We start from the raw sequence: 11,691 nt of genomic DNA on the forward strand, positions 1-11,691 counted from the left end.
TATATCGAAATCTGAAATGAAAAGTTCAGCCATTCATATAGAGTATGCTACAAATTGGGATGACCCATTCACCATTGATATCTTATCATATATCAAATGTTACACAATAACAAGTGACTGACAGAGACACCATTGTATTATAACATCTAGTACAAACCTCATACCTTACAAGTACAGAATCCTAATAGTTTCCCATAACACAGCCATTTATTTTGACAGCCAAGACACAGAACACGGAACTGCAATAGCCTCCGTATTGGACACAAATTAACCACCCATTATTTATTTATTCTGTCTCTCACCATTTGCAGCGAGCCGAACTAGTTCATCTTTTACGGAGTAGTTATACCTGCAAAATTAAGAAGGAAACCCGGTTAGCATATGCATTTGATCAGTAGTGTGCGTCATGTCTTTGCGTGTTTGAGACAGACATACAAAGAGATACGGGAGAGAGAGAGAGAGAGAGAGAGAGCATACTGCCACACTTGTAGTGACGAGGAACATTCCTTCCACAACCTTCAATGAGCCTCACCATTCGGTTGACATCCACAAGGGCAGCCAACTTAGGAGTAATCACAGGGCACACACACTCAATATGAGTGACCCTTATCCGCTCACAACAAGCAGGAGTGGGATCTTTGCCATACAAAATTGGTTTGCATGCATTAATCGCTACTCTCCTCTCCTCCTTACAATCTGCCCCACTCACTGCTCCACACATCTTCACCTCCCACATACCCACCACTGCCACCACCATCACCACCATCACACCCCATGTCTTTCCTTTCATCTTACTTGCACCAACTTACTACTTAGTCTCTCCTCTCCTATACTCCTATACAGATAGCACACAGAGCATAGCAACCACACCAAAAACCCCCCATAAATATAGAGAGGGGTGTGGGGCTTGGAAGTTGGACAATACCAATTTTAAATTTAACGTGTTTTTGGGGTACCATTGACCTTCAATGATATTGGAGAAGCCTTCTAGGCCGATGGCTAGGGTTCTCCTGTCCATATGTGACATGTCGAATATCACTTGGGGGAGTCCTCATCCTCTATTTTCCAACGCGTAGAGTTGCTTGCAGCTTGATTAAAGAATTAATCAAGGAAATTGCATTGAAATTGTAAGACAATAATAAATTTGTTCTTATTAAAACTACTACAAATACTTCGTCCTTGGTCATAGTCTAAAAAGCTATAATTATAAAATACTGTCAATAAATAATAATTTTTGACCTTAAAGAAAAGCAAAGCATAATTTCTTGGAATCACAATAGTTATTTAAGAAAAATATTTTCTGAAAATATAAAAGAAACATGTGAAACGGAATACGTAATTTTTAAATGGACTTAACTATCATTAAGAGTAACCATAGTTGGGACTAGGGGGGCGGCCAGAGATGGGTCAGGGAAGGCATATATCCTTGTACCTTCGGTTATTCAGGAATTTTTTGAAAAGTTGTAATAATAAAAAAGTTAAAAAATAAGAATATTATACGAGATTTATTTATTTTATTTAATATTTAATTTATTTATTAAAAACTAAATGAGTAAGTGTAGACCAATTTTGTTTCGGTTTTATTTTATATTAATTTTGAGTTCAATTTTAAATTTCGATTATATATATTTTTTCTTTTTTCTTTTTTCTCTCTCCTCTTTCCTCTCTCCACTCTCTTCTCTTCCTCCACCTACCCCCGTGCTCTCTCACATCCAAAAGCCCCCCCTCTCCACTCTTCATCATTCTTTTTTCTTTTTTTATTGTTTTTTTCTCCCTCCATTTCCGGCCGGCCCTCCCCGATTGGTTTTCCTTCCACTTTTTCCCTCCATTCCCAGTCGGCAGCCTGCCTCTCTCTCTCCTGATTTTTTTTCATTTTTTTATTTTTTCCTCTCCCCGATTCCCAAAAAGAGGAACAAGCGGCCTCCCTTCCCTCCTCATTTTTTTTTCTTTCCTATGGCACTCCACCCTCAGATCTTCCGATTTTTTTTCCTTTTCTCTTCTCTCCCCCCGGAACTCCCACACGCCGGCCCCCAGATTTTTTTTCCTTCTCCTTCTTCTTCCTCCTTCACAACACTCCACCACACCTCCCTTCCAGCAGCACAACCCCAACGCCCACTCCCGCCAGCGCCTTTTCCGGCGTCCCTCCATCCCCATTTTTTTCCTCCCATTTTATTTTAATTTTTATTTTATTTCCCGAAAACCCGTCCACCCTCACTGTCGCTGGTAGGGCCACTGACCAGTCATCGCTGACGAGCCACCGGCCAGTCATCGCTAGCGAGCCACTACCAGTCGGCGACCCCCTTTCCCATCTCCTCCGATTCCCATTATTATTATTATTATTATTATTATTATTATTATTATTATTATTATCATCGTCGGCATTGTTATTGTTGTTATTTTATTTTATTTTAATAGTAATTGTTGTTTTTATTATTATTATTATTATTATTATTATTATTATTATTATTATTATCATCATCGTCGGCATTGTTATTGTTGTTATTTTATTTTATTTTAATAGTAATTGTTGTTTGTATTATTATTATTATTATTATTATTATTATTATTATTATTATTATTATTATTATTATTATCGTCGTCATTGTTATTGTTGTTATTTTATTTTATTTTAATAGTAATTGTTGTTTGTAAAATTTTGATTATTGAATTAATATGAAATTTGGGGTTAATTTGTTGTTAGTAGATCAATACGTAATTTGATTTAATTTATTGTTAATGAATTAATTTGAAATTTGTTAATTTGGGTTTGTGGACATATTGTATTTGGTGATTAATTTGAGGATATTTAGATTATATCCATTGCATATTGTTTATTTGGACTTAGGCCTATTGTTAAGTTGTTATTTGTTTGGGCTTATTGGATTGGGCTTGAAATATTATTTCTTTTAACCATGTATTTTTTTTATGTGGGCTTGTTAATTGATGTGAATTTTGGGGCTCATAACACAGGTGAGATTTGTTGGATTATTTGAATATTTGATATGAGGTTGGCCAATTTGAATTGTTTAATTTGGATATGGGATAATTGTGGTGTATATTAAACTAAACTTAGATTATGAAATATTAAATTTAGGTCTAGTATAATTTATTTTAATTTATCCCATTTTAGGTTTGGTTGATTGTGTTTATATTTTTTGTTATTAATTTGGATGTTCTGGTTAAAACCTTTTGTAATTTGGGCTCATTTTAATTGACGAAATTTATGGGACTAATTTGAAATTGGAATTTAGGTTTGAATATTTGTTTAAGATTTTATACATCTCTGGATATTTACATATGTGTTATTCTTGTTTTTATATGGACCCACTCTACAATCTTATTGGCTGAGTACGAATTGATGACACGTAGAATTTATTGTAAGTTTATTTGGGTACATATTTTATTTCCCATTTTTATTTGGTTTTATTTTTATTAGTTCTTGTAAATATTTGTTTGTATATATTTATTGAGTGTGCGCAAAATTGAACATCGAATAAACAAACTAGAAATTTTTTTTTAATGAAAGGACGAAGTTAGTAAATGTGTTTTAATAAAACAACAATTTTAAAATATTATTTTTAATAAAAGAAAATTTTTTATTATTTATAAAAATTCAGAAAAATGCATTTAGAAAAATCCAAAAAAATTGTTTTTAATAGAATTCGAAAAATTGTTTTTAATGACATTGTTCAAAAATTTCTTTGTTTAATAAAAATTGTCCAAAAATTGTTTTGTAAATAAAGTTGTTCCAAAAATTAATTTTTGGTAAAATTGTCTAAAAATATTTTTTCAAATGAATTCTTTTTCCTTAATTAAAATGGGATTAAAAGTATTTTTGAATTTAAATCTTTGTTTTTCTTGTTAATTAAAATTTCTTTTGTAAATAAAGTTATGTCACTTTAGATAATTTATAAAAATCACTCTTTTAAATGAAAATGAATCTGAATATTTTTGTAAATAAAATTGTAAAAAATCATTATTTTCTAGTAAAAGCAAGTAAAAATAATTTTTGTCCTCAAATTGAAATTTTGTAATAAATTCTTTTGATACAATAAGTGTAAATAGCTTTTTTGAATATTGAATACAACTGAAATTGAGAAAATAAATTGATTCTTTTTTATAAGTAAATAAATGAAAATCATTAATTCAAAATCATTTTTAATAAAATCCTTTAAAATTTCTTTAAAACTTTTTTTTAATATCTTTTATTTATTTAATTCAATAAATCATTTTACATAATACTCTTATTATTTATTTTGTGTGTTTTTGTAATTAAATTTCATCATTGTTTTTGTGCATATTAATTTTCATCATGATTTGTATATTGATTATTTTTCTTGGTATCCATAATTAATTAATTAATTAATTACCACAATTTGCTCAATTCGTTTAGTAGAGGTCGTACGTATACAGGCTTAGAGGGGTGTTACGGCTCACCACCGTACCTTCCCAATGAGTAACCTGACCCTCGGACCCAAACTCGGTTTTTCACAGACCCCTTTTTTTTCCTTCAGGAGTCACACTTAGGTTTTTTCTTTCTTATTTTGTTTTTTCCTTTAAAAATAAAACAAAAATCAGTGGCGATTCAAAGTCTTTTTCTAAAAATTAAATTTTAAACAAATAAAATAAAATTTGAGTTCGTCATCAAGTGAGAACGCATCAAACGAAATATGGGGTCCACAATAAGATCTACGTTTCTGAAGAGAATGGAAGAAAGGACCCAAGACTTGCAGCAAGTGAAGGGAGGTTGAGAGAAAGTGAAGTTCCCGAACCTTTGGACCGTTAGCTATGTTTGGTTCTTGAAAAATTTGAGGGAAAATGCAAAGGAAAGAAAATAGAGAGAAAAAGTAAAAGAAAAAAAAATGAAGGAAAATAAAAAATAGAGTTAAAGATGATAAATTATTTTTATTTGTTATTTCAAATTTATTTTATTTATTTTAATTCATTAATATAAAGATTAAATAATTTTAAAATGCATAAGTTTCTAACTAATTTTAATTATATTTAATTTTTTTTGGAATATTTTATAGGACAATCATGAGAAAATTATTTTTCTTAATATTTTTTTTTTTTTTTCTTTGTACTTTCGGGGAACCAAACATAATTAAGGCTATGTTTAATTCCCGGAAAATGTTAAGGAAAAGAAAAAAAATATAATGTGGAAAATTATTTTCTTTAATTTGGGTGATATGAAAAATACTATGGAAAAAAATATAAAGAAAATATCATAATATTATTTTTTACTATTTTCCTTATAAAAAATAATAAGGAAAATAAAAGAAAAAGAGAAGGAAAAAATTGGGGGAAATTTTATCGGGCCGGTGGTATCCGCTTGCCAGAAATGAAGGCTTTGCAAACGAAGGGACCGAGATCTTCATTGTTGCAGATGGCGGAGGAGAGGAGAAGTTGATCAAACTTCTCAGATGAGTCGCCGTCGGCGGCCGCCGGGACCACTTTGCGACGCATTTTCGACGACTGCATCGTTGTTTAACCGTTGGAGACGGCGAAGGAGCAGTGGCTGCGGTCACGGACAGAGGCGATTTAGGGACCGAAGATTTGGCCTGGACAGAGAGGCGTTTTCACTTTCACTAAAATGCCACTGCAAATGTGGAGAATGACCCAGACTAGTAGGGCCTGAGACGGGTATAATGGTAAATTAATGGGTAAGATGTGATTATTTGACTTTGATGATTCCTCAACGGCGGCGTCACCGGATGTGTGTCCAAGTTTGGGAGTCAAAATACAATTGGAACAACTGGCAAATTTGTCCTGTTCCGCCAACAATTCTGTAGTTTGGATTAAAGAATTATCAGGATCAATTATACCACAAAACCATTACAGATTTTGTTTCTAACTTTTTAAAAATAAAACAAGAGTACAACTAGAAATTATTGTTTTTCTATATTATAATTAAAATTAAATAATTAAATTAATTATTATTATAAATCAATTATCTTTTGAAGGTAAGTGGTGTAGATTTTTCTCACCCATTTTACCATTGGATTAGTGTAGTTTGTGATTAGATTAATGGCATGTTGTGGATTAATGGATGTACATTTCTTTAGCAAGATACATAGAGGTTCTAGAAAGCGTATAAATGCAGTGTTAATTTGTTAAAAATTTGGTTGCTTGTATGTGATTTCTAGGATTATTGAATTTAGTTTATCTAAGCATTGTTTTTTACATAAATTCCTATTAGTAAGGAGCAATGCTTTGAGTTAGGATGTGAGTTGGTTATATATTTCTGTAATAGTTTTGTAAAAGTGACTTTTAGAAAATAAGAGCACAAAATTTATTTTATTATTCAATAAATTAATAACCATTTAAGACAAATTGTTGATTTTGTTTTCCTTCTATTTTTCTTAATCTTTTTTCATTGTTAACCAAATAAAAGAAAATGAATTTTTTTTTCCTTAAATTTTCCATGGATAACCAAATAAGTAAAAAAATTTATCCCTTTCCTTAACTTTTTATTTCCTTCCATTTGTCCTCCCAATTTTCTTTCTCTAAACATAGCATAAAGGTTTAGACCTGTTTTAAAAAAATAACTAAAAGGTTTTTTTAAAAAAAATAATACTTTTGTAAATTTAAAATTTTTAAAAGTTTAAATTAAAATCTTATTAACAGGTTATTAGGATGAATTCATATAAAATAAATTCAACTTGTCAGTGCATGGCCAACAATTCGTTTTTCGACTAGTTTTCTCTTATCAAACGGCAAATATAACTGCAACAAGGAGTATGATGAGTGAACTATGAATATGTGAAAACATATGAACGATGGAAGGAGACAAAAGTATACAAAACAAAGATTGGGTTGGGCCATTACATTTATTATTCAATATTAATGAAAATAAATTTGTTAATTAATAGTTTTAAAAAAAATAAAAATAAAATAGAATAAAAAGCTTAAGTTGATCTAACAACTTTAAGCCTAGGCCCAAAACCTGAAAAAGAACCCTATGGACCAGGCCCAAAACTTATTTGGAGGCTTAATGTTGGCCGACTTTAGCCCTATTTTTTGGGTTTGGATTAGGGTGGGCCTTTACACATCGGAGGGAGAAACTGATTTTGTGACGCACTATAAAGCTGTCACTCGAGCAAGTTGGGTTGGGGTCCAGCAAGGGCTCAACTTGAATTAATAAATGCCTAGCATCAACCTCAACTAGGGGTCTCCAAAAAGCCTGCGGCCCGCGGCCCGCTTTAGGCCCGGCCCGAGCCCGTGCGGGCCCGAGCCCGCCCCTTTAAAAAAAAAAATACAAAAATAAAAAGTATTAAAAAAAATATTCATTTCAAAATTTTATTCATTGAATGTATAATTACATTTAAAAATGTGGGAAAAGTTTACATCACTACAAAATAAATACATCCCAACTAGGTTGGCACCTATTTATTTGTCAATCATCTGTATTTTTCAACTACAAAAAATAAAAATAAAAATATAATATACATTTAGTCATTATTTTTTGGCGGTGATGGCGAACTATCATGCATCCATGAAGATCTTGATAGTTTTAAAGATTCCATATCGACAAGCATCTCTGTTTCTCGAATGGAATCGTACATCCTTTTATTTGTTATTTCCCAATCTTTTACACATATCCCTGTTTCAATAACGTCTGGCGCTAAGTTGCATCGTTTTTTACTAATAACTCTTCCACCTGCACTAAAAGCAGCTTCTGATGCAACTGTACTCACAGGAACTGTTAGTACATCACGAGCAATTATAGAAAGCACAGGATATTTGTGTTGATGTGATTTCCACCATATTAAAATATCAAAATCTTCTTGATCTTCAAATGGAATTATATCAGTATTAAGATATTTATCTAAATCAGATGTATTATTTGGAGAACTATTTGTTGTCTTTTTTCGACTTTTCAACATTTCTAGAGCTCCTTTATAAAAAGATGAGGAGTTTGTAGATGTAGGTGGTAATTTATTAGTATTAATATCATTACCATATTTTTCTTTATAATAGTTATATAAATTATGTAATAATGAATTTATTTCATTTTTAATTTCTTCAATTTTTATTTGGTCATTAAAATAAATAATTGTTAACCATTCATCCAAAGCTTCAAATTTCAATCTAGGGTCCACAATTAAAGCAATATAAAAAATTAAAGGTATTTCCCCCCAATATTTTCTAAATTTTTCTATCATTGCAAATATTGTATCATTAAATATTTCAAAACTTAAATATTTTTGAAGTACAATAAAAATATTAGTTATTTGCATAATAACTCGATTTGAAGTTGGATAATATACACCACAAAAAATGTTTGTTGAAGTATCAAAAATTTCAAAAAGATCTCTTAAAAGATCTGCAACATGCCAATCATAATCACTTAATGCATAAATATCTGCTTCACAATCATTGTCAAGTAATTGTATTTCATATAATTCGACTACTTTTCTATATTTTGTAATATTTTGTAAAAGTTTATATGTGGAATTCCATCTAATGGCCATATCCAAATTTATATTTTTTCTTTTCATATTTAACATTTTGCAACAATCAAAAAATAATTCATGTTTTGCTTGAGAACTATTAATACTATATGCAATGCCTCTAATTTTTTCCAATGTATCATCAACATTTTTTAATCCATCCTTTACAATTAAATTTAAAATATGTGCACAACAACGCACATGAAATATTTTAGCATGATCTTCTTTTACTTGCCAATATAGTTTTAGTCTATTTATTGCTGCATCATTATTAGCAGCATTATCTAATGTTATTGTCAATATTTTATCACGAAGGCCTAAATTTATAATTTCTTCATTTATTAAACCTGCTATATTTTTACCACTATGTGGAGCATTTATTAATTTAAATGAAATTATTCTTTTATTTAATTTCCATTCATTATCAATGTAGTGAGCAGTTATACATAAAAAACCAGTGTGAGTTAAAGATGTCCAAATATCAGATGTTAAACAAATATTTCATTCAAAATTTGCAAAAAAAAATTTTAAAATTTCTTTTTGTGTATAAAAATTTTTCATAATATCTCTTTTAACTGTATTTCCAGACCAACCTTTAAATTGAGGATTAATACCTCGTTGAATTGTTCCTACAAAATCATGAGTTTCCATCATGTTGAAAGGTTGTTCTGCTCTTATTATATAATCAATCATTTCTTCACGACAGTTAGATTCATCATAAGAAAATGTTTTTAAATTTCCACTTTCATTTTTACCTAATTGCATATAATTTCTAATATCTACATTATTTTTAGTTTTACAATTTTCGTAATGTCTTTTTAAATGACTTGTGCCTGCATTTGAGCCACCAGTAAGAAATTTATTACAAATTTTACATTTTGCTTTTATTTCTTTTTTATTATTTTCTAAAATTATTTCTACTCTATCAAAAAAATTCCATATATTTGAAGTAAATTTTTTGTTTGATGATATTTCATCACATGGACTAGATGAAGAAGAAGCACTTGTCATATTATAATTATTGATAAAATATTATGCCAAAAATAATAAAGTAATAAATATAAAAAAGAAAATGTAACAAAAAAATAAAGTAGTAGGGGTGAAGTATGTTACTCAATTAGAGAACCGATGCAAAAATTCCTAGCAAATTTGAACTCTTGGAGCCACCAATGCTTATTTTGCACCACCAACAATATTGTATAATTTGAGGGAAAAATAAAAGAATTTGAAATATTGTAGAATGTGAGAGAAATAGAGAGAGAAATAGAGAGAATTTGATGAAAAAATGAAAAGGGAGAAGATGTATTTATAGGAAGACTTTAGAAAAAAAAAAAAAATTGGTCATGTGACCGTTGCCCAACGGTCACATGGTAGCTGGGAGTTGGGCTGGAGCTCCAACGGTCACATGACCGTTGGAGCCTTTAATTTTTTTTTAAAAAATAATATACTTTATCTTATATATATATAACTAACTCAATTAGTTAACACAAAAAAAATGTGGCTCAGTTGGTTAGAGCCTTCAAAATAAAACCATGAGGAGAGGGGTTCGAATCCCCCCCTCTCCCTTCCTTGTAAAGCCATTTTGACTTATAATTAAAAAAGCCCAAGGCTTGGCCCGCCGGCCCGGCCCGCCCCTAGCCCGCGGGCCTAACATTTTTCCATGGCCCGGCCCGGCCCGGCCCGTTGACCAGTCAACGGGCCCATAAGCCCGGCCCGAGCTGGGCCGCGGGCCTCCTATTTACGGCCCGGCCCGGCCCGCCCGTTGGAGACCCTTAACCTCAACCAACCCAACCTCTAACCAACATATTTAACTTAAATCATTCTCATTTTTCCAGGGGTTTGACGGGTTCTTGAAATTGAACATTTTGATACCTAACATTATATAAAACATTTAAAATTATAGGAAAAATTAAAATATTTTAAAATAATTAAAAAAAATCCTAAAATCTATTTCAAAAGTAATAAAAAAATATCAATCACAAGCATAAATTGGATTTATTATTCATTTCTCAGAAGGAATATTTAACTTGTACATCTTGTAACCATTTCTTCTAATAATAATAGAAGAAAACCAATAAGCATATGAAACGTGTACATCTTGTAACCATATGAAGCTTATCTCTTAACACAGTAGACGCAAGACGCATGTTCATGGGAAATATAGGCCTGCAAGATTTACAAAATTCAATGTTAATTAGTACATACAGATACGGTAGAATGTCATAGCAACTAAATTAATATGAAAATCAAAAGTTGTGGAGTTGGGTTTCGGTTTCAGATCTTACTGCCACACTTGAAGTGATGAGGGACCTTCCTTCCACAGGTTTGGAGGATCTTGATGGCCTTGTTGATGTCTATGAGTGCGGCCAACTTGGGGTTGAAGGCCGGACATACGCACTCCCAGTGGCTCACCCTTATGCGCTGGCAACACGCAGGCGATGCAGGCTGCCCAAACACCACTGCCTTGCATGAATTGATGCCTAGCTGTCTTTCCTGCTTACACTGGCTGGGACTCAACTCTGCACCTTCCACCACCCTCGCCATTAACATCATTCCCAGCAAGATCAGCACCCAGAAGGCCCATGAAGAACTACTGCATTTCCTCCTTATTCCTTCCATGTCTCACACCACCACAGTTGGATCCACAATCATTCATATAGGCACACTAGTGGGTGTGGAGCTTAATCATATTTCAATTCTGGCGGCTAAGACTTGCACCTTCAAGGAAGCTGAAAGTCTCTTGTTGAAAAGAAAATTTTGCCCTTGTTCAATTCTCCACTAATGATTTTGTCCCCCACTAGCCTTGGCTTATGAAAGGACCCCACTTTAGTCTCTTGGTTCCTTTTTGACTTACTGTGAGGACACCAGTGTTGTCTCCATCAAACCCTTGATGAGAAATATTTGATATATTCTTTAAATTGTTTCCTCGATTTGCTTTAATTCCATGATATGCCATGCTATTCCCTTTCAAAATCGAACTCAATTCTAAACAGTATCCATTTAAAGGGGCAACTCAGATATCTAGTATTACTGATTTGCCTTATGGTGAAACTTCATCGTGGGCGTCTCATACTTTTTCAAGGCAACCATTTTGTGTATGGGAGGATAGAATTGAAGGATATAAAACAATATATTCTTTTAACTTTTTGTGCGTAGTGGAGGAATGAAAAGTTGGCATTGATTGTATTTTTCTCACATTAATATCAGAGCTTAAAGTTAACTAATAAATTGAAAGGTA

At 31.7% G+C, this 11,691-nt stretch overlaps 1 protein-coding gene across 1 annotated transcript; it reads right to left on the reverse strand.

Annotated features, from left to right (window-relative positions):
- Positions 1–10,425: 10,425 nt before the first annotated feature.
- Positions 10,426–11,247, reverse strand: LOC100853220 (uncharacterized). Its single transcript, XM_003631410.4, has 2 exons — positions 10,739–11,247; positions 10,426–10,619 (listed from the first exon to the last, which is right to left on the reverse strand). The coding sequence occupies exons 1-2, from the start codon at positions 11,070–11,072 to the stop codon at positions 10,603–10,605; spliced, it is 351 nt and encodes a 116-aa protein (XP_003631458.1). The 5' UTR covers positions 11,073–11,247; the 3' UTR covers positions 10,426–10,602.
- Positions 11,248–11,691: the final 444 nt, after the last annotated feature.

The sequence above is a fragment of the Vitis vinifera genome, chromosome 2 (assembly GCF_030704535.1).
Source record: "Vitis vinifera cultivar Pinot Noir 40024 chromosome 2, ASM3070453v1".
Taxonomy (NCBI): Eukaryota; Viridiplantae; Streptophyta; class Magnoliopsida; order Vitales; family Vitaceae; genus Vitis; species Vitis vinifera.